The 24,505-nt window shown below is 33.5% G+C and overlaps 1 protein-coding gene across 9 annotated transcripts in view; it reads right to left on the bottom strand.

Annotated features, from left to right (window-relative positions):
* Positions 1-1,080: 1,080 nt before the first annotated feature.
* LOC138318492 (ras guanyl-releasing protein 3-like) overlaps positions 1,081-24,505 on the bottom strand; it is an 80,504-nt gene continuing 57,079 nt past the window's right edge. For 8 of the 9 annotated variants that reach the window (XM_069260899.1, XM_069260898.1, XM_069260897.1 and 5 more), the window contains 13 exons: positions 24,115-24,265; positions 20,357-20,530; positions 19,790-19,906; positions 19,425-19,522; positions 18,532-18,712; positions 18,055-18,135; positions 17,677-17,778; positions 16,528-16,643; positions 16,034-16,172; positions 13,394-13,430; positions 10,456-10,560; positions 9,587-9,786; positions 1,081-6,242 (listed from right to left, as the gene is read on the bottom strand). In XM_069260899.1, coding sequence (XP_069117000.1) covers positions 6,072-6,242; positions 9,587-9,786; positions 10,456-10,560; positions 13,394-13,430; positions 16,034-16,172; positions 16,528-16,643; positions 17,677-17,778; positions 18,055-18,135; positions 18,532-18,712; positions 19,425-19,522; positions 19,790-19,906; positions 20,357-20,530; positions 24,115-24,265 — 1,672 coding nt within the window. In that variant the 3' untranslated portion in view covers positions 1,081-6,071. Of the gene's footprint in view, positions 6,243-7,467; positions 7,497-9,586; positions 9,787-10,455; positions 10,561-13,393; positions 13,431-16,033; positions 16,173-16,527; positions 16,644-17,676; positions 17,779-18,054; positions 18,136-18,531; positions 18,713-19,424; positions 19,523-19,789; positions 19,907-20,356; positions 20,531-24,114; positions 24,266-24,505 lie in introns of all 9 variants that reach the window. The other variant, XM_069260905.1, reaches the window with a different exon arrangement.

The raw sequence follows: 24,505 nt of genomic DNA, 5'->3' as shown, positions 1-24,505 counted from the left end.
AACAGGATTTTTGTTTTGGATGTTGAAAATTTGACCCAAAGCATATGGGGTAGTATTCATGTAGTTTCTAAATAAACAAAATGTATTCTACCAGCCAGATCACAAGATTTTAATTTGCTATTTCATTTTTTTCTTCGTTTTAACTGAAAATTACAAATTTATTTTTTAACTGGCTTACATAACTAATTATACATGACTCTAAGAGTGTTCAAAAAACTTTTCAATAATTAGTGTTTTGTCAGCCTATAGATGCCATGATGTCAGACATGTACACTGACGGATACATAGACTCCCTGTAACATAAGGTGCCATAACTAAACTTAGACCAGAGGAAAAAAAACCATGGAGTTATAATCAGGCACGAAACTTGGAAGCAGTGCAATGAATTACAGAATGGACATATTTGTTGATAATATCTAACCAACATTTACGATTTTGCCTCAAGAGAAGTAGACACATTGTATCCCTTGGCATGTGAAGATGTAGCACCTGATGGAAGTAAATCTAAATACATTGTACTACAATTTTTCTGAAACCTTCATGGGACATAATGGTTCAGAGCTTAAGGTATTCCGACATGCAGGTATTACCATAGCCCCACCACATGTAATTGTACTTCTGGGTTTGAAGCTTTAAGTCCATGTTTGGTAGATACCATGTGCAATATCATGACTTTGGTGATTTTCTGTCAACTCCTGCTTTCCTTCGCCTTCTTAACCTGGTAGAACCTTATGACACTGGCTGTTGAACAAAACTTAAGTGATCCCTAGAACACCATCATTTTATAGGTGTCTGATGTGGTAAAGGTCCATGTTCTTATAACAAATCATTTTATAGGTATCTGATGTGGTAAAGGTCCATGTTCTTATAACAAATCATTTTATAGGTATCTGATGTGGTAAAAGTCCATGTTCTTAAAACAAATCATTTTATAGGTATCTGATGTGGTAAAGGTCCATGTTTTTATAACAAATCATTTTATAGGTATCTGATGTAGTAAAGGTCCATGTTCTTATAACAAATCATTTTATTGGTATCTAATGTAGTAAAGGTCCATGTTCTTATAACAAACACATTGAGTAGTTTTCTATAAATTTATTGACATAGATGTTTTAATTTGTCATTTCTATTGAACGAAGCACCCATGTTTGTGTACATCACAACAATAGTAAAAATTCTCACATCAGATCCATCAACACACACGTACGTCACACACCTTCCCCACACACTTATACACATACACTCCTCACAGGTACAACCCAGACATTTAACATTGTTATAGGCAGGTTTTCCTGTTGTCTATTGCTTGTTTAATGATATCCAACACTCAACACATAATAACATTGCCCAATACATCTACACATAATGACCACCCAACATCAACTTAGGGACTCCATTCTCTATTGAAATAATTTCATTTAGTAGAATTTATTGGTAACATGTGTTTTAAATAAGCTTCTATTTCAAAACGATTTTTGAAAGTAAAATTTATAAAAATATTGAAAATGTCAACCAAAAAAATGAGGAAAAAAAAACCAATGTGAAGATAAATTTTAAAATATAATTTTAGCTTTTATTTTGGTAAAATTCATCAGAACCTAATTTTCAACTGACTGACATCCGAAGTGAATGTTGGGTGGTAGAAAATAAATAAATGTCTAGACCATGGTCTGCAATGCCAGCAAGCAGCCCCGAATGGTTGTTCTAGTACACATTAATGATTCCTAACAGCGGAATGTATCGATAGTTTGATTACGGAATGACAGTAAACATACAGTCTGATACTTTCTGTAGTAACACATGTAAACAAGTGACAGTGTTCTAATAGTTAACATAATTGGTCAGATCAGAAATAAATTAAACTAAAAACAATTACATAACATTCATAACAGACAAAATTTGATCTTGAGATTTTGTTGAGAAAAAGAGTGTGCTAATATAGAAAAGCTGAGGTTAAGTATGCGATCAACTTTGATAGCCAAGGGTATTCAGTTCAATACTTTCTCTCAGGGAGAATATCATACTGAATACCTATACTCCTGGCAAGCGAAGTTGGTATCCAATTAGGTTGTTTTGTTATACAAATATAAAAGAAAATACATATTTTGTGAAAAACAAGACAGGTTTTGTTCATTTACTAGCAGCAGTAGTAGATTATAAAAATGATCACTACACCATACGGTGTTGCCATTAGTAACATGATCACAACAAAATGATCCAATGAGATGGTGAGATATAACACTACCAGGTATATATGTATGGTGATCAGGTGGTTCAGATGGAATGTCATACAAAGTATGTAAAATGTCTTAAAAATTGAGCTTTTTCTATGTTCACAAGTTATTTTGGCAATAGAGTTGGTTTTCTTTTGTTATGAGTAAAACCTTACTATAAACAGGATTTACCTCCCTTTATAACATCTCATCAATAGACGATTGCCAATAATGGCAATATCCTTCATCTAGAGCAGTTTGTTGATTTTGATTTAAACAGTAGTACTTTTATTATTCAAAATAAATTAAGAAATACCCAATTAACTCTATAAAGACAAAACAATCTTCATAATTAGAGATATGAAACCAGACAACTAGTCTGACTAGACTACTTATACAGAATTTGTCGTTACAGGTTTTTAAGTGAATTCTTCCAAAACAAATATTATTGCTTTTCATACGAAAATAATAATAAAGAAGATTTAGCAATATTTGTTTATAACCATACATCAAAAAAGTTTGAAAAGTTTTATATCTCAACAGATATTTGTTTTACTTTTTTCCTTCTTTTTTTTTTTTTTTAAACTTTTACCACCTTTAAATAATTTGGAAAGAGGATCACAAATACATGTATTAGTTTCCTAAAGCATATAATATGAGCATGCTTCACATTTTTTTTTTTAATTTATTCCATCATGAAAATAGTTCAACAAATAACTGACCAGTATTTCCAATAATGAGCATCATGAAAGAAAATTACAGATTAATTTTGTCAGATTAAAACATTTTGTGAATCATGTTCTGCAAAATCATTGATAGAAACAAATCTTAGGGTTTTGATACTTAATAATTCAATATTTTTGTTTATATTAAAAAAAAAAATGTATGAATTATCTCCCTTTCTATAAAATTATCTCCCTTACTGTTAATAATCTCGTTCTGTTTCTTATTTTCAAGCTAATTTGGAGCAAGTATTGATGATTGACCCAAATATCAGGTTAAAGAAATGATAAAATATAATGAATTCTTTTCCTAACTACAAGTTAAATAATGATTTACAATAATACAGCTGCAATACTGAAATTATGAACGATACCATGATGATACTTTAATGAAAAGTCATTTATGTTTCAGAAAACATAACACCATATACACATAGTGAAGTTACAGCTTAATTATCGTACAGTTAAAATGTATGCTAGCACCTAGGCATACAAATTGATCTATTACTATCATAAAGTAATTACAGGAAAAATAGAAACTAGGGTTTCATTTCAGAAAGAGATCCTTTTTTAGAAGCAGTACATAATGGGTAGACTTAAGGCACCTGCTCTTCTTACAGGTAAATTAGAAAATCACAACAACCTGTCGCCTTAATTACCCCTCCTTATAAAACATGTATAAATATAATTTTATTGCACTTAACCTTTATCACTTGTAGGTCCCCATGGGTGAACCGTCCAAATTATAACATTACATAATTATATATATACAATAGAAAACAAAGTCCCAGGACTCTGTTCTAACTTATAGACATTGCTATCAAACTCAGTCTCATAGTGGTCCAATGATTCTGAAATCATTTCATATCAAGTGTTCCAACTAATGGAAAGGATTCTAACTTTAGTCATGTTTTTACCTCAATACCTAAATACTGGGTAATTACTGCTACTGAATTCAGAGCCTGGTGAATCTTTATCTTTGTAACAATGAAACTATCACACATACACAATTAAATAAACTTTGGTAGAATAAATAATGACAAATGATATAAATTGTCTATGAACATTTGATAAGGTTGATAAATCGCACTTGAATCATTGTAGATAAGATCGTAAACCAATCTTTTAAATCACCAAAAAAACAAAAAAAAAAAAAACCTAAATGATAAAATATATAGTTCTCTTAGTCATTAAGAATGCACATCAAAATAAAAGTAAAATATTGTATGTACATTGTATCCTAAGAATTAAAGGATAAACTGATACTGAATGTTTTTGATTTTTGTAGAGAAGAAGAAAAGATAACAGCTAAGAAAATCAATCGGTATTTACCATGATTGTTGTAAATTGATCCAATGTTTTATTATAGATTATGTTAATTTTGTGACACTCTAGGACCACACAGTACTTTTGATGATTTGTGATACAGATGAAGTGAAGATCAGATCTATAATTATAGCACTTTTTCTGACATGTTCAAAAATAACCTGCACAATCTAAATATAGTTTTTTATGTACATCACAAGGAGAGGTCAAGGTCACCTTGTTCTTTTCTCTGATAATATAAAAATACTGCTTTGAACTTTGTTAGAAAATGATGCCTGTTTCATCAAATAGTTGATTGCTGTCATATATGAAATCTTTAATTTTCTTCAAAATTCTTCCTTCTTCTTATGTGTTATTATATCAACAAATGATATAAAAAATTGTGTACAACTGTGAAATGATACACAAAATGAGGTGAGATATTACAACCAAGGTCATGCCAAAATTCCAAGGTTGAGAGGAAATTTTCAAGGTCAAGGTCAGGATAAATCAAAATCCAAGGTCAAGGTTTAGTGGAACTAATGTGAAGTTTTGCTGCATTGTCCAGCAACACTCGGGAAGAGCCATTAGTACACACATTGTCCTTTGATCCCTAAGGATTTGGGTGAGAGACTAGAAGTCTCTTATAAGGGGTCTGTATCACAGGACAGCCATATTGGTCTCTGGAGAGCTGAAACCTACCCAGAGTGGTGCAGTACGTAGTCCTTGATACAAGGTTTAGTCCCCACACATGGATATCTCTCCTGGACCTGCTGGAAATCGAGGTATTGTTGAATTTAAACAGTTTTGTCATATATACATGGAGAAAGAAAATATACAACGACACTTTTCTTCTAAGACTCATTGTCGCCTCATCATATTCCTGTCATTGTAGCCATTGATAGTTCATCTCACACATTCCAGTCCAAACCCACAAGCATTGTTGTTTTCCATATTATTTCTCGTTCCTGTCATCTCATGAGTGTTGAGATGTACAGCCTGTTGTAATACAACATACCATTTTATATTCAGTTTTACTGTGGGTCACTTCAATTTAATGTTAATTTGTTTAGGGCATTTTCATACCTTAAAATAACACGTATTTCTGTTGTAATTCACTACATGTCACCATCTCAGCTCTTGTGGTGTGGTGATGGTTTTGGGTTGGATATCCTTTCTTTCCTTTATGTTGGGGACCTTGGATGTGTAGACCAGTATCATTCACTGAAACACAGGGCTTCCCAACTGTTCTCCAAGGAAACCTATCTGAGATCAACCCTAAATGTTCCATACAAGATATAACTCAAAATCTCCCTAAACCAGAATTAAGTTCATATTTTAATGGGATTTGTACAGTTTCTATCACAATGGAATGTTCCTCTAATTGATCCCATGTTCACAGTAGCACTCTGTCATAGTCTGTTTTTGTAAATGACATGTAACATTTCTATGGAGATCAATCATGGCTGCCATTTTATAGTTGTTCCATCACTAGAACACATTTTAGTCACGTCACATGGTCCCTCCATCATCCCTGACGTCTATCAGAAATCTTAAGAACTTACTGAAACTCCTGTTTGAGACAACGTCCATGATGTTATTATCTCCCATTGGTGGTCATATAATCCGAAAATGGATTACTTCCCCTTGCAATAAGGGTAGCAAAATTATTCTACGATATAGGAGCTTAGTAATCGTGGGTCCTTATAAATATATCAGATGTATGGAATGTGGTCAGATGGATCCAAAAATGTATCCATAATTTGTAGCATCACTCCTACACAATGATAACCACGAGTTTCATGTATGTGTGGCTGACATGAACATGCCATCAGACTTCAGTATCCCGTTGAATGTGAAGGGCATCCATTTGCTCGAGGATGAATGTTATTGTGTTTTTGCGTATCATCCCGACGTGAGACTTGAGAGTGACGATTTGGTCATTACTAGCCTCTAACTTGGCCTCCAATCTCTTGTTTTCGGCCATCAACTTGTCACGGGCCTGAATCAAACAAAATAGTTTTAAGTTATCAACGTAACATCATTTTAACAGAATATTTGGGCTTATTAACTTATCAATGATTTAAACAACATTCCGGGTTCTACATCACTCCAATACCTAATTCACAAATTGCATTGTATTTCATCAGAATACCATATTTGACCACAAATAATACATAAGTATAAGTTTGAAAACTGCATATGTCCTAAACAAAAAGATTGTAAATAAATTTAGAAGATTTTGTATTTTAAATGGTGGAATAGAAGGGGTATTTATATAGGACTGATTAGGTGAAATACGGAACCTGGAGATGTATTCCTACACTAGCCCCAACATCGTGAAATGTAATACATGATATACTACATTCAGACTTTAAATGAAATATACAGAAAATAAAAGTAAAGTTACTGTTATTTGACTTGGTTTATAAACGAGGGATATCCCGTAACTTTAATCAGTGAAATAAACAATATTATTAATGCTATCTGAGTGTACATGAATATAAACATTATTCTGATAAGTCTATACTACAAGTAACTAAACAATTAAAATGTCATCAACCTCAAAGTTCCCACAAAGTTTGAATTCTCTAGTCTACACTAACCCAATTTCTGTAACTACAGATTCTTAGCTAGTTTGTCATTTTCTTAACGTACATCCATAACCAGATAAAGAAAAACAGACAAAAAACATGCAAGTTTTGGATATCATGTATGTAGCCATGATAGGTATCGTAAGAAGAGCTTTTAAAACTGGAAGTGATATGATCATAAAAAACCTCCAGCTTTGACAATGGTCATGCAACAGTGAACAACATATACCACGGCTGGTCAATATTTTCATTTTGAATTACCGGTAATTATAACATTCCGAAAACTGCAAGGATGTCATGATAATCATACAACAAAATTCAACAGCGTTCAATGACCGATGCAAAATATAATATGCATAAGGTTTATCAAGGCAAATGTGTTTCAGATAAAAAAAACACCAATAAACAGCATCATGCTGAAAGTAAAAAAAAAAAATCAAGACTTGGATCGATAAAAAGAATGATCAATGCAGAATATACAATATTTTTTTCTTTCCTTCGTTTCAAAAAGAAGCAAACAGATAAAATAGAAAGTCCATTCCTAGCTACAACGGGTTTGATTACAATAGAAACTAAGGGGAGACAAGCACAACATATCTGGGTGTACACAAAACATCTAGTAGTGCCACTTACGGTGCCTGGTCCTGAGCAGATGTCTGAGACTAAGATTAGATACAGAGTTATAATCAGCTACACATACTAGGATTTATGTTTGACATATTGTTGTATTTTACAGGGTAAAGGGACAACTGGCACACTGGCTGGCCTTGTATAACATTTGGGCCAAATTTTTCTCACATACTTACTGGGTAAAATGAATTTTCAGCTATTGTTTGGAAAAAAGATCAATATTTTCAAATTTGGTTAGGATATAGAGCTGGAATGAACAATGATGCTGATTACAAATGCATAGCATCATTGATTTGCATATCATAAACATGTTATATAGTGATGATTTACCAAATTTCCATTTTGTATGTGAGAAAAATGCTGCAACATGCTTCTGTTGTTTGCACAGAGACATATCAACCCTCATGTTTGGATAGCAAGTTATCGGTAAGCCTCATTCTGCACAGCCAAACATTTTTCCATCGGATTGAGACATCTCTAAGAGACCCATGTGTAATATTGGTCACTGTACAATGGGACGATGGACTTTTATCCTTGAGGTCTACTTGGTATATTATTAATGTTAATATAAAGGCCCATCAATGATTGGGTAGGATAACCATTACCAATACCATATGTCTCCATTCATAGTATTTCTAATAGTAATTCGGAGGGAGTGTTATACCATATAACCTTAAATCATTAGTATAACGCTGTTATATGCCTTATTAGTCAATAGCCAAAACTGTTTCCCAGAGATACTGGAACTAACCGTACAAACTAATTCCCATGTTGAAGGCTGAGGAAATCAATACATAAGGTTGGCTCCAACACCATAGTAGACTTTTTGATTGAGTGTTGACTGATAAGGCATGAAACAACTGTTTTGTTACCTGAATATTGCCCAATAATTATAGATACAGGCCATTTTGATACAATGTTGTTGTCAAGAAAAGAAAGTTCATTCTATTACAGTACATGTCCTTTCATGAATCGTGACTTCAGAACAATTGTTTGGAAGCTTCAGTATATTAGGATACTCCTAGTAGTTCAATCATCAAAATTGGTAGTTGATATTTTAAGATATATTCATTATCATGATTATTTTAGTAGTTTTCCATGTCACCAGACAAGTTAAACTCAGAGAGTCAAGTAACAAAAATCATATGGTTGGCTAATAAGACTTTGACATGCTAAAATATACAACCTTTTACCCCAATCATTCATTACCTACATGAATCTTAATGAACATTAATCTCAGAGTGCACCATGCATATCTTTTTCCTTATTTTTATAATGTACACTTAGTAAATCGAGATGTAATATTATGTGTATAAGATTAAACTCAAAAGTTGTTCAAAATGTTGTACATGTAATTAAAAGAAAATTGGCAAGCAAATTTCATTATCATAATAAAATATTCAATAGTCTATAAATCCTAAATCCTAAACAGATTTTCTAAAAGAAATTTTACAATAGAATATTTTATCCCTTTATTGCAGTTCCCCCAGTCTAAACATGCACTTCCTTATCAAAGCTCTTTACTGGATGATAGCCAAAATGCAAAACTATTTCTCTAGACCTCAAAGCGCTTTGGATATGTTTCATTCAACTTATTGTACCGTATTATACTGAGCTTACCAGATGTATGACAATCTACTCAATGCCTTTAAAGATGTGCCAAATCTGATTGTGAAACACCCAGTAATATATTGTAAGGAACATATACTATGAATGGATTGCCTAACACAAAAATTTCAAGAATTTCGGCAAGTGACTTTGTATATCCGTGGATAGTATATTTGTTGGTAACTGCTTACCACCTACAGTACTCTACCTATTGTTATATGTGTAATCTAAAATAGTCCGTGTTTAGTGTTGGTGTATATTGAGGTTTTAAGAATCTAAATATAGTCAAAGATATATCAGTTGTCATGAATATACCTATGTTACCTAAACTTGACTGTAAATAAAAATCTATTTTTTTTTAGTTCGGTGTTGTCTAGCAGTGATGTTTGTTTAACTAAGACACACCTTAAACAATGTCCCACCCTGAAATTGTTGAATCACTCTGTAAATTGTATGATACATTGTACTTAATGAACTAACAAAAAATGTAAATATATTTAATCAGATAACTCACCTCCTCCGCCTTCAATAACCGATCGTAGAGCTGACTCTGTTCCTCGTAAAATTCTCCGTCCCCGTTCATATGCGAGTTTCTCATCTGATAGTCCATGAAATAGATTTCCTCTGTCTGCGTGCCCTGGTGGACCCGATTCCGTTTCTGTCGCTGTGACATTTTCCGTTTAGATGAGTATGTCAGTTCTTGTGTAGGAGTTCCTGAACATGTAATGAAATTTGTTCAAAATAAGATACTGATGTTTCAATTAGTGATTGGTTATTGACAGAAAAAGGTTCAAGTCTCGCAATCTATTATAGTTAATCGAAATTAACATTGCGATAAATCAAGTTGTGGTCTTGAAGGGTTCTTGATGAATATCAAATAAATGTTGCCATATCAGTCTATACAAGAAAAGATCACGAGCTACCTGTACATGACACCAGTCCACCCATTAAAGTAGTTGGTACACAAACAAGTGATATACCAGGTAGATGATTGCAAGATGTCAACAATGTTTCCGCATAATATGCTAATAGTTGAAAGTTTCCTCTTTCCTTTTGTATCAATCAATTAACAAACCCATGAATGATAAAAAGTTTGTTTTTGGTTTGTCTTATTTAATAGTATGGATCAAATGTATTCACAGAAATAAAGATTCTAAGAAAAGCAGGGGCTTCACTGGCCAAGTGATTAAGGTGTCCAACATTACATTACCACAAGTCCTCCACCTCTGGGTCGCGGGTTTGAAGCCCATGTGAGGCAGTTGCCAGGTACTGATCACTGGTTGGTGGTTTTTCTTTGGTACTCTGACTTTCCTCCACCATCAAACCCTGGCTGTTTATAGGCTAAAACTAATCAACCTAAACCAAAATTGAAGAAAAGCGTACCGTTTGTTACTGAGTCTTGTCGTCGATTACAAGCTGCATGCTGCTTACTTCGACATTCCATTACAACCAAGTCTTTACAGTGTTTATGGGCGTTGATACCACAGTCTGAAAAAGGAAACCACACCTCAAAAAAAATTCTGAATAAAAAATGTATTTTTTTTTTTTTAATTTTTTGCTCTTGCTCCAGTCTAAAACCTTAAATTACTTACCACATACAGATTAAAATTCTGTGGAAGAAATGTTCTCTTCACAAATATTTTAAATCTAATGATATATATTACTTGATGGCGACGGCTTAAAATTCCAGAATATTTCAAAGTTAATGTGCCAATGTAAATTTTTGTTGAAGAAATATTTTTCCTACACACATTTTCAACCTTACAATTGATCATAGATGGTTCTCTGTTTGTGTCAAGTTTAAATCCCACATCATTTCAAAGTTTTCAAAACCACAACAGGACGAGTAAGTTAAAACACCTGTAGACAGGTAGACAATGGATTTACACATCAAAGGTAGACCTCGTGTCAATACACATCGCTAACAATATACCTGGCCGGCTCAAAGGCAAATAGTATATTGTAATGATAGGTGTTAAATAGACATGATTTGAATAGCTTTAAAAGGATTACAAACAAAATGATTAAAGTGCAATAATTAGTGATTCAGATGTTTTAGTTCCTACCATCATAATGACATGCTATGTTTGAGAAAATTATACGAGGGATTTAAAAATCTACACGATCCTGTTATGCTGTAGTTAAATACATTATTTACATTCTTATTATCAAAGTGTACCAAGGCATCATTTACTAGAACACAAATTTTCGAAAATTGTGGGAAAAACTTGCTGAAAATTGAAGAACAAAATATTTTATTGTCATTGTTCTGTCTATATGAGAATATCTGAGTGTACAGTAGCTAATTGTTAAGTCTGTAATAATACTCTGAGCTACAATACCAGGACCACCCTTAAACTCCTAAATTCCAATACGCTCTACATTACAACACTATTGTAACCATTCAGTTATTTTGAACCTTATTTATTTTATACTAAGCTATTCTGCTATTTGTGAAATATTTATTTTAAACTGTATGAACAAGTCAGATCATGAATGCTGATCTATGTACAATATCACCTTTAAAGTTTAGAAAAATTAATTTCTAAAGACTGTTTATTTTCAGTGAACACAGCTTGTGTACTGGGACCACTTTTAATGAAATGATTTAAACACAGTCTTTATAAACTACACAATGACAGCTGACTGATCCCATCACTGATAACTATGTAATTATTGTGATATGATTTACCAATTGAAAAGTAAAGTTTCTATAAGAGTCAATAAAAACTAAAACCTAAACCCTTAGTTAGGCACTACCATAATACTTATGCTTGTGAGCTTCACTTAAAGTTTTTTTTCTTTTTTAACAATTTTTTTCCCCTCTAATAGTTTAAAAGTAAAAGGTATTACATCCTAGAATATCAGGTACTATCAGGTATATATATATATTGATTTCAAATATATGAACCAACTTAATTTGAAATAGGTAACATATTGAAATACTTGAAATATTTGAAATGAATTATTATCCCTTTTCACACATATCTGTAGCCTTTCTCCTTGGTTACATTGAAATCTGGATAATTTGAATAGATTTCACATTCCCTAAGGACTTCAATATAACCAAGCTCCACTGTATAATAATTCTAAATTAAGATAAATTACACAAGATTGTCAAAAGAGATAATCTGTCTTTAAATTGAGGTTCACATATCTGAATATATGAAAAACCCAATCTACCCAATAATTTTAGTTCACGTAATCAATCAAATGACAAGCTTAAAAGGTACTTCTGAAAGCTTCAACACAAAAATGAAATTATCACTACTAAATAATCAGAATTCCACAAAAATTTGTGAAACACTTAACAAACTTCTGAAATTGGGTTACATACATCAATTCCTTTCTGGTTCAACAATTTACTGATCAAAATTCCATTCAATCTTTACACGAGTTTTGTAAGTAGCACCTGCCTGGAGTAGTTCTTATGAACGACAATATTTAGTTGAAGTGATTATAACCATTCGACCAAAACTCATATTTATTTTACAGTGTATAGATGAAACCCCCCTCCAGGTAAACTAGCACTAGAAGGTGGTATGTCAAACCACAATAACACGGTCAGGCTTATACTGGAATTTTTTATAGCAATTAAGGTGCCATTCCAATAAGTCCTAACACTCACACAAAAGTTTGAACAAACAAATGATTGACTAGACTAACTTCAAATGAAATGTTAAATAAATACATTTGTAGCAAAAACTTTCTGATGGATAAGAATTTTAAAATTATTCAATACATTATTGTTAGAAGAATTTTCCTGATTGATCTGAAAGAGCCAAGCTATCATCTTCCTTTATATAAGATTTAAATTATGAAGTCAGGGGACTGACCAACGTCTGAAATTATTAATTACCTTACCTGTATTATGATGTTAATTAATACAATATTGATAACCGAACCGAATTGAGATTTAAAGATTCTGTTTTAAAAGAGAATTTATACAGAATAAAAATTTTAACATTATAACACCAATTACCTGGATGAAAATCTTAAATCCAAGATCCAAATTTGTCAATATGTTATATGTAAATTTGCGTCTAACTCTTTCCAAGCATTTCTTTAAAACTGAACAATTTCATCATGATATGTAATACGTGTAATGATTAATACTGAGAGGATCGCTAAACTGACCAATGGTACAACTGAATAGGTGAATAATATCCGATTACGTAAAAAACAAAAACAGAAACAAAACACTTTACGGTACATTAACGCCCACACAGGTAAAAGACAGGTAAAAAGACAGGTGAATGTGTATTTGATGTACATAATGTTATCTCTAAGTACACAGGTGTGAATTGTATACACAACTTACCTTTACATTTCCAGCCCTGCTTTATAAGTCCCCACAACTGAAATGTATAACCACAGTTTATAGTTTAAATTAGAACCAACATCCAGTACCTATATACCTAAGTACTCCGACAGTAGGAATTTACACAGCCGCTACTTAGATTAACACTTCAGGTGACGAACACGAAAAATAGTCAGGCGATCAAGAGGATTTATCTCTCAAGTCATTCATTATTCTATAAAACGTGTCGCCAACATAAAGGTGTAATTATGAATGGTAATTCCCAGGAAACACACACAGTAAGCAGATTAGAACTCCTTTCGTTACGTTATAAACATCTAAAGGCATTATAAGTGGGTTTAATCAGGCGTAGCTCATTTTTTGAATGTCTGTTATGTTAAGAAAGAACTTGATGTTAGATTAAACTGTATTCTCTCTGACACATCTGACAACTCTGTCTGAGTTTCCGTCTGTTAAGAACGCTCCAGCGACTTTATTACAAAATTGAAAATAAAAAATAATCGTGGGAATATTGGGGAATATTGAAAATGTCACCGTCATCATTAGGTTTGAGGATGTAAAATACTTTACAAGTATTGGAGTTAAGATCTCCGACGGTATTTAATCCTGTTTAATGTCATTTTCAGATAGCTCTTCTCGACACGGTACATGTTTAACAGACGTTTTAGTGTATGGTTCATTCATTAAAAACTCCCTGTATTAGCATTTTATGTCATGATTCAGGTAATTTATTGATACATTGACTTCCGATGTTATATCCTTACAATAGGTTGAGAACATCCATTTAAATTCCTAAACAATTTATTTTGTCCTGTAGATTTTCCTTTAACAAGTCTTCTTCAATATCTGTCTGAAATATAACTTTAAGTGTGTGGAATATTTAAATTTCACAGTAAATCTAATAAATTTGTTTAGAATGAATTATAAGAAAACTGATCTAAATTAAGGTTTCTCAGCTTTCAAGACGGTATTAATCTGCCAAAAAATAAACACAAATGCACTCACTATTAAGGTCAGACAATACCTGGGGCCATCTGACGTGGCCCATCAACATTTATCTTGTTTATTTGCATAAGTGAATTCAAAACCACAACAACTGATACAACAAGTCAATGACAAACACATTATCACAATATAACATGGCAATATGACAAATTAATACCAAGCTTTCTCTTGACTATATGCCATTGTTCCAACTGTAGGGTACCTGGTTTTGGTACATGACACCACCCCTATCCTGGGTTACCTGGTTTTGGTACATGACACCACCCCTATCCTGGGTTACCTGGTTTTGGTACATGACACCACCCTTATCCTGGGTTACCTGGTTTTGGTACATGACACCACCCTTATCCTGGGTTACCTGGTTTTGGTACATGACACCACCCCTATCCTGGGTTACCTGGTTTTGGTACATGACACCACCCATATCCTGGGTTACCTGGTTTTGGTACATGACACCACCCCTATCCTGGGTTACCTGGTTTTGGTACATGACACCACCCCTATCCTGGGTTACCTGGTTTTGGTACATGACACCACCCCTATCCTGGGTTACCTGGTTTTGGTACATGACACCACCCCTATCCTGGGTTACCTGGTTTTGGTACATGACACCACCCATATCCTGGGTTATCTGGTTTTGGTACATGACACCCCCTATCCTGGATGAACCCATTTACCAAGGAGGAAGTCACATTATTTTATAATTAATTTTTCTTTGTTTTCATACCAAGTTTGGCTTTCTGATCGGTAGATACTTTTTCTTCATACTACTGTGAAGAAAAAATCTGAGAATGGTGCGAAAACCCTACGTTATCATGATGTCAAAATAGAGATGTTGATGCTGTGTATTGATTTTTAAAAAAATAATCCGTTTAAACTTATTCTATGTTATCAAATGGTCTAAAAAATCAATTATAATCATTGATGTAACTTTTTGTAACTTCATCAAGTAATCAGATTCAAACAGTTTGCAAACAAAATTTCTTTCATACCCCGATGAAGTTAAAAAATAGTGGCATCAATGCTTGAATAATAAAGGGAGTCTGGACATAAAGTTAAAGGTCTGAATATAGGTCACAGTGACTTGGTTTTGATATACTGCCTCACCTAGTTGAATCGAAGATGAACCCATATACAAAAAATGAAGTTCCAGTGTCTTATAATAAAGGAGATCGAGAAAACTCACTCCTTTCTGTGGTGTGACTTCTATCTGGTACTGTATATCTGTTATACCAATAGGCTTACTAAATGTGTCATTTAAGATCTATTATATTTCTATTGTAAACAAACTTTTATTGGCGTGCAATTTACTTTCCTCAATTTCGCGATCCAAGTAAATTAGCAAAAGTTACTCTCCGCAAATTAATATCTACAGCATTTTTACTGATAGGAATTATCCTTCAATTGTTAAATATGCGAATGTTAATCTTCGCGAATTAATATCTACAGCATTTTTATTGATAAGAATTATCCTTTATTCGCAAACTTGTTTTGAAATGGAAATCTCGAAATTTAATAGCTGCGAAAGAAAATTGGTTTACAGTATACGGTAATCTGCTGGTGACATCTACATTAATACAAGTTCACTAGGTCAACAGTATATTGCTATCTGTGAGTCAAGATCTTTCTACTCACCAATCCTGTACAGTGTATACAAAACGTAGGTTTGAAGTAGGTAATCTCATGGAAATCGTGTTTAAAACATTTCCGTAATGCATGACAATTCGCTCTGATAAAATACGTCTTCATCTCGGCCTTACTGATCATTCCATCTCTGATGAAGTAAAATGGTTAAATTAAAATTTGTTTAAGATCTCTGGAAAATATTTCAGTAGGTATATATCAGATATTTTCATTATTTTGTCCATAGGTATGTATGGTTGTCTATATGGTAACATAACCCCAGCATCCAAACTGATACTTTTAATCTTTGTTTGGCATCATAATATTGAAAGTTTAAAAATCTACCTAAATTGCTTAATTTGCCTTCATTTTGCACATTTCTAGGAAGATTTCAAATCATTTTGACGATTTATCTAATAATGGCTTTCTTTATAACAACATTTAAAATCTACTGGTGTAGCTATTGGTAACATATCTAAAAGATGAATTTTAAACAGAGTACTTACTTGTCAGCATCTAACACACAAAAAGAATCTATAAATGGAAAGTTGCCCGCTATGGACTCAAACTCTTCATGAGAGATAAACCCGTCTTTATCATGGTCGTAGTTTTTAAACACTGCCTAAAAATACATAAAGTTAAAAGTTTGTTAAGTATAAATAAGTAATAGGTAAAATTATTATACCTTTGCTTCCTTTTCACTATATAAAGAGTAGAAAATAGAAATGCTATTCAAATCCAATCGTAATCCAGTCGTTTAAAACCGCTATTTGCCGGGTAAATAGTCATTCGAACTATTTACCTGAAAATGAGCTATTTACCTGCATTCAAATTTTCGCGGACTTTTGCTTAATCATGAATTTGATTGGATAACGCATTGGAAGTACTTCATTCGGAACCTCTCTGACTGTATCCCATTTCCAACGAAAAAACACAAAGCGCTTAGGTGATCTAGATTTGAAGCTGCAGACGACAACTTGTTTACAACATGGCCTCCAGATTCGACAACCTATACTAGACGAGGAATCTCTCGGAAAATTGTTGACCAATAGGGACAGTGGAAATACACAGCAAGTTGTTAAAACAGCAGTTAATATTTTAAAGGACTACGTACGAGAAAAATCACTGGGCACTATCGATGATATGGAATGTCACGGTGAAAAAAGTGAAAATATCAACGGGTTATATGTTATAGCATTTTTCTCAATGGTATAATAAAACACTTATTAAATGGGTTTATTCGGGAAATATCACTTTCATTGTCCCCCTTGACACAACTATTTCCCCCGGCTTCGCCTCGGGAAATAGTTTATGTCTCGGGGGACAATAAAAGTGCTATTTCCCTCATACCCATTCAATAACTGTATACTATAGCAGATGCACACTGGGGAATATTTAAAACCAAAAATGGAAAAAGTTGAAAAATATGATCAGATGTGTAATGACAGAAGATCAATTTACTTATGAAATGAGATGGCAAACAAACTAAACTATAAATGATATCAGTATTTTAATGAATATAAAAAACACAAAATTCATACAGATCAAAATTACCATTAAATTACATGATTATGTTTCATGATAAGGTCATTTTAAACACTTCTAGGAAGAATATCAATCAAAAGAACGAAGAATTAAATGATACATGTACTTACTTCGACCATATCGTGTACATGTTTATTGATTGTGTTTGGGACAGGGGGGCTAACTCCTGCAAGCCAATCAGCAAATACTACTGGCTTTGTCGGGGTAGAAGGCTGTAAAACATAACATCAGACTTTAATGATGAGAAATTACTTGTTATGTATTTTCTATTATTTCTAGCTTCAAAGTTAATATTAATTTGATTCTTGTTCATTTAATATTTAAAGGAGAGATAATTGAGAACCTTTTAATACAAGGAACAGTATTGTTACAGCAATCATTACATAGGAGTTATAATGTATCAAAAAGGCAATTGACAAAACTCTTATTAGCTCCTTAGAATTTAGATTGTACAACATGCGATTGGAATAAGGATCTGAAGTACTTACTGATGATAAGGAATTACGTGGTTCTCTGGCCAAGGACAGTTCATAGATCTCATCTTCAGTATAATGTAGATCTAAGGATAACTACAACCATAGAAACACATCAGTATACATAACTCTACATGTATTCATGTATATCTGAGGAAAGGATATTTCATTACTAGCAAGAATGTATGATAAAATTGTCTGTAAGTAAATATAATACATTAGTACCACAAGTCCTCCACCTCTGGGTTGCCAGTTCAAAACCCATCCGAGACAATAGCAAGGTACTAACTGTAGGTGGTTATTGGGTTTTTTCAGGGTTCTCCAGCTTTAATTTATTTAACCTCTTAAACTTGGTATGACCTTAAATGACCCCGGCTAGTAATAGGGCATTAAACCAAACAAACCAAACTGAACGTTAAGATAAAGCGTAGTATCAATATTTGTTTGTCAGTTAGAATATCTGTGACTTTTCTATACACAGTCAGAACGTACCCTAAGTGTATTAACAAGGTCCATGTTGGCACACACAGGAATGTTGTCATGGTTTTGTAATTTGGTGAGCTCTTTGAGCGTCTGAGAAAGTTGTGCCATTTTTCTGAAGTTCACCAAACTTCCCTCCACTTTATCTGGTAATGCTGTGTGTAATAAGATGAGGTCCTTCAGGTGAACTCCCCTACAAGGTCAAAGGTTAAAGTTCAATATACTCCATAAAAGGTCAAAGTTTACAGTTTAAAAGTCAAAAGTTACAATTCATGTGTATCCTATACAAGGTAAAAGGTAAAGAGCAAGTGAACTTCCTAACAAGGTCAAAGGTTATAACTCATATGTATCCTATACGTTGAGGTCAAATAGTTACAGGTGAAGTATGTCTGTATCCCTTTACATGGGCAAATGCTTTTGCTTTAGGTACAGGTACTCCCTTACATGGTCAAAGACCAAGGGTACAGTTCAACTGTACTCCCTAACCAGACTAAACACTGTTGGTAAAGATAACATATTTTCATCACTGTTTTGTTTTAACATTCACAACAATCTAGCAATATACTGTAGTTAATATTTTTTTAGTGTCTTGATTCTCATAAATAAATGTAATCTTTTTGAAAAATATTCAGTATTAGTTCAGTTATTATACATCAATGTAATATGAGACAGGATTTAATATTTCAAGGATATGGAAGACTATCCAACAGTCTTCTGAGATAGAAAATTTATCATAACAAGATGATATTGATCTAGCATTAAACCTTATCATTTCTGCTGTATCATCAAAAGGAAAAATATTTTTATAACACTAGTAATTTTATACTGCAATAGGCAAAGGGAGATAACCATGAAGCCAAGGCACAGATAAAGGAAGACAACTCTTGATGTCTTAGAATACTTACAATATTGGAATTTTAAATGCACAACACTGGTTAAACACTTTCCGGTAATTACTAAAGTTGTTATTGGATGATAACAGTTCAGTAAACTCCATCAAAGTCTGAAAATAAAGTGAAACATTTTTCAAGACTATTAGTGACATTGTTTAAGTTACAAGGATGTATTACTGATAACTTAAGTAAATGTTAATCAGAGATACACTTTTTATGTCAAGTGTTTTTTCAATATAATAATTTTTTTTAATAAATTGATGGATAAAAACCTATATGCTTCATCGAAATAAATGCCATATCGAAACTTTAAAATCCAATTCATTTCAAACCTGGCAATGAGTATTGGTACTATGACTGAAATAATCATCACACACCTTTTGTGTTTCACTTGGAATGCAGGCGTTGGTCTTTGCAAGTCTTGCTAGAGCACTATGTGTTAGGCCTCCGACAACGGACATCAAAGTATTGAAGTTTTGTAAAAACCTCAGTTTCTAGAGTAAGAATATAAAGATTATAAAAACATCACAATAGAAAAGTGAAAATGTTTTTTGAAGAAAGAAATTACCACAAAAAATAGCAAAGTAAAACTGATCTCAATCTCCTCACATCTCTCTGATATTGTCCAAATATCAGGCAAGTGATTATACCCAGTTTATTGTTTCGTTGACATGGACAGATATGTCATTCCTAATTAAGACACTAAAACAGTGACTAAATATACACTGGAGCTTCAGTGGGTTATACTGCAAATTAAGAAAGTTCCTCTTCTTTCTTAACTTTCCATAGCAATGTTTCGTAAAAAGATATTTAAACTTTTAAGCTGACCTCCATCATCAACGTTTTTGAAAACTAAAGTTTTATTTTAAATACAATGCCATAATCTTTTCTGTTTTTAATTCCTTTGAAACTGTATGAGGTAAATTTTAACGAGTTTTATGTACCTTAGCGACGTTGACAAACTTGACGATGACGTCTGCTCGCTGTTGAGGTGTGGTCTTACTGAGGACCATACACTGGATCCATTGGGAGAGTCCATTAAACAGGGCGATGGATCGTTCTAACTTCGGGTTATCCTTCAGGGATGCCGTTACTGCATAGTTCTTGAAGTCAGTAAACTGGGAAAAAAAAACCCCAAAGATATGAAATAAATCTCTCTAATTTATATATAATAAATTTACGAATTTGAAGTTAATTTGAGAGTTGGTTAATATTATTATATAATTTTTAATCAGATATAAATTTATTTATCACAGTGAAACATTCAAGTGATTGGTAACCCATAATTCCAGCTGATGAGAAGGTAGTGAAATAGTCAAGTGATTGGTAACCCATTATCCCAGCTGTTGAGAAGGTAGTGAAATATTCAAGTGATTGGTAACCCATTATCCCAGCTGTTGAGAAGGTAGTGAAATATTCAAGTGATTGGTAACCCATTATCCCAGCTGTTGAGAAGGTAGTGAAATATTCAAGTGATTGGTAACCCATTATCCCAGCTGTTGAGAAGGTAGTGAAATAGTCAAGTGATTGGTAACCCATTATCCCAGCTGTTGAGAAGGTAGTATGAAATATCAGGATGTAACCCATTATCCCAGCTGTTGAGAAGGTAGTGAAATATCAAGTGGTTGGTAACCCATTATCCCAGCTGTTGAGAAGGTAGTGAAACAGTCAAGTGATTGGTAACCCATTATCCCAGCTGTTGAGAAGGTAGTGAAACAGTCAAGTGATTGGTAACCCATTATCCCAGCTGTTGAAAAGGTAGTGAAACAGTCAAGTGATTGGTAACCCATTATCCTAGCTATTGAGAAGGTAGTGAAATATTCAAGTGATTGGTAACCCATTATCCCAGCTATTGAGAAGGTAGTGAAATATTCAAGTGATTGGTAACCCATTATCCCAGCTATTGAGAAGGTAGTGAAATATTCAAGTGATTGGTAACCCATTATCCCAGCTGTTGAGAAGGTAGTGAAATATTCAAGTGATTGGTAACCCATTATCCCAGCTGTTGAGAAGGTAGTGAAATATCAAGTGATTGGTAACCCATTATCCCAGCTGTTGAGAAGGTAGTGAAACAGTCAAGTGATTGGTAACCCATTATCCCAGCTGTTGAGAAGGTAGTGAAACAGTCAAGTGATTGGTAACCCATTATCCCAGCTGTTGAGAAGGTAGTGAAACAGTCAAGTGATTGGTAACCCATTATCCCAGCTATTGAGAAGGTAGTGAAATATTCAAGTGATTGGTAACCCATTATCCCAGCTATTGAGAAGGTAGTGAAATATTCAAGTGATTGGTAACCCATAATCCCAGCTGTTGAGAAGGTAGTGAAATATTCAAGTGATTGGTAACCCATTATCCCAGCTGTTGAGAAGGTAGTGAAATATCAAGTGTTGGTAACCCATTATCCCAGCTGTTGAGAAGGTAGTGAAAATCAAGTGATTGGTAACCCATTATCCCAGCTGTTGAGAAGGTAGTGAAACAGTCAAGTGATTGGTAACCATTAACTCCAGCTATTGAGAAGGTAGTGAAATATACAAGTGATTGGTAACCCATTATCCCAGCTATTGAGAAGGTAGTGAAAATTCAAGTGATTGATAACCCATATCCAGCTATTGAATGGTAGTGAATATTCAAGTGATTGGTAACCCATAATCCCAGCTGTTGAGAAGGTAGTGAAATATTCAAGTGATTGGTAACCCATTATCCCAGCTGTTGAGAAGGTAGTGAAATATTCAAGTGATTGGTAACCCATTATCCCAGCTGTTGAGAAGGTAGTGAAATATCAAGTGGTTGGTAACCCATTATCCCAGCTGTTGAGAAGGTATTTGACCCACTGCATGCAATCAAGGTCATTTATTTGAACAAACATGGTAGGCTGTCAGTGTTGCAGCCTAAGTCATCAAAATAACTCAATGATTGTAACAGTTACTGATACATTGTAGTTGAATTTTATTGGTCCTTGAATTGTCAAGATTTTTTTCCCCAAAAATATTTTAAGAGTTCTTCTAATATCTAATACAGTAAGGCTTGTAAAACAATGAACCCGACAGAGATGCCTGTCAAACACAAGTTTAACAATGACATTTATATGTAAACAGCTATGGATATGCTGATGTAAACAAGTATCACCAGGAACAATAACAAAAACGGTATATTTATTTCTGACAACAGTGTTTTTAGTTACAGCCTTCTATTTGTTTCCTATAATAACATATTGTATCCGTGTACTAATACCTAATAAATTCCTCATTTCAGAAAAACAATACATTCCTGATGTTTGTTTAGAAAACAACAACATCCAAATCAATAATATTTCTACCTAGATAAATGTTCAGGGAGACAATTGCGGAATTATATCGTAAAACCTATAACATTGATCTGTTAATGGCTAAACGGTGACAAAATGTCAAGCTAAAAAGACCAATTAAGGCCAACCAACAAACCAATAGTACATAAACAATACACAAACATTGGTCCAAACATTGGGCCAAAACATGGATGTTGACATCTGGATATTAAAGCCAATATAACAAGAGATTTTTTGTTACATACAAATGTGAGGAACTAATATAAGATCACCTTGGTGTGTACTTTCAGAATTTTTGAAAAATATTTATCTGACCTTTGACCTTTCTATCAAGCTATCACATTTATCATAAATAGCTCCCCTCCCCTATCAAATATTCCCACACCATCTAACGTCCTACTAACAGCAAGGGTCATTTTAATGACGTGTCAGGTTTAAGTGGTGAAAGAAGAAAGCTAGGGTATCCAGAGAAAAATCCCCAACCAGCAGTCAGTACCTCACAACTGCCCCACATGGGTAAAAGGTAAGGAAAGCTTAACCACTAGGCCACCACAATTCCTCAACCAAAGTCAACTTCAGAACTATAAGATTCTAGCCAAGAATCAACTTCAGAGTAAGTCAATCCACTTTGTCAGTGGTGAAACAACAGCATAACATAGTTGTTGATAAGTTTCCGGGAGGCAGGGGTGATCAAGTTTACATCACTTTGCCACATCCCTATTTAGCACCTCATTCTGAAAACAATATCTTAAGATGCGGCAATGTGCTGAGTGACTTATTATAATACATTAACAAACATGTAATACACATGTTTATACATAATGTAGATGATTCAGGTAATCTACAAGTTTCATTATCATATCTTAAAACATTGTTTATAGACAAATAAAATTGATGGTGATTATTGTTTTTGCTCCATCAAAGTTCGTACAAGATACTAATACAAGAAGAAGTATAAGCATTGGACTTATTTAACATTTGACATAGCAGCCAAGGTCACAGTGACCTTATATTAGTGCACTGAATGTTAGGGTAAAATGATAAAAATATGGGCTAGATAAGTTTCACAGTGATAAAAGTTTAAAAGTTATGGTCAGTACAACAATTATTAGAACTATCAGAACTAAAAGAACATGAACACAAACACTCAAGACAATCCAGACACCAATAGTCCGGAAAACTCACAATTCAGACGGAAATGTCAGGGAACAAATCTCATTATTGACAAAATAAACTAAATCAAACAATCTGGACAATTTGCACGGTGATCCAGATGGTTTGAGATGAGGATGCAAGTGTTCAGATGATCGAGGGTCCATGGTACATTGTTTTTTCCATCATTCAAAGGAGAAAGAAAACATTTGGTCCAAAATTAGAAAATTGAGAATAAAAACTTACGTTGATGCGGCGAAAGGCCTTGTACTCTAGGTAGGTGAGGTGTTCAGCCAGCTCCATCGGTTCCAGGTGATTGAACACCAGAGATACCTTCCGGTTGTGCCGCATAGACGGATTACGAACAGACATGTTCCTCATCCAATCATATGAAGGTCTGTCAACATCAGATATTCCAGTAGATTATCATAGGGACCCTTACTTTTACCGTTTCATTTTTAATAATTTTATTAGAGAAAGCAAATACTTACAATTACTTGAAGATATTATGTTTAACTTTATGCTTTTGAATAAAATATATAACAAAATATTTCATTCATCTCTAGCCTTCCTCATTTACAGACATGTCAAAACAAAAGGGAAAACAAAACAAATCATATAATTGTTTAATGCATTG

The sequence above is a fragment of the Argopecten irradians genome, chromosome 3 (assembly GCF_041381155.1).
Source record: "Argopecten irradians isolate NY chromosome 3, Ai_NY, whole genome shotgun sequence".
Classification (NCBI taxonomy): domain Eukaryota; kingdom Metazoa; phylum Mollusca; class Bivalvia; order Pectinida; family Pectinidae; genus Argopecten; species Argopecten irradians.
The sequence above is the reverse complement of the archived record's forward strand: the minus strand, read 5'-3'. Positions and strand labels throughout refer to the sequence as shown.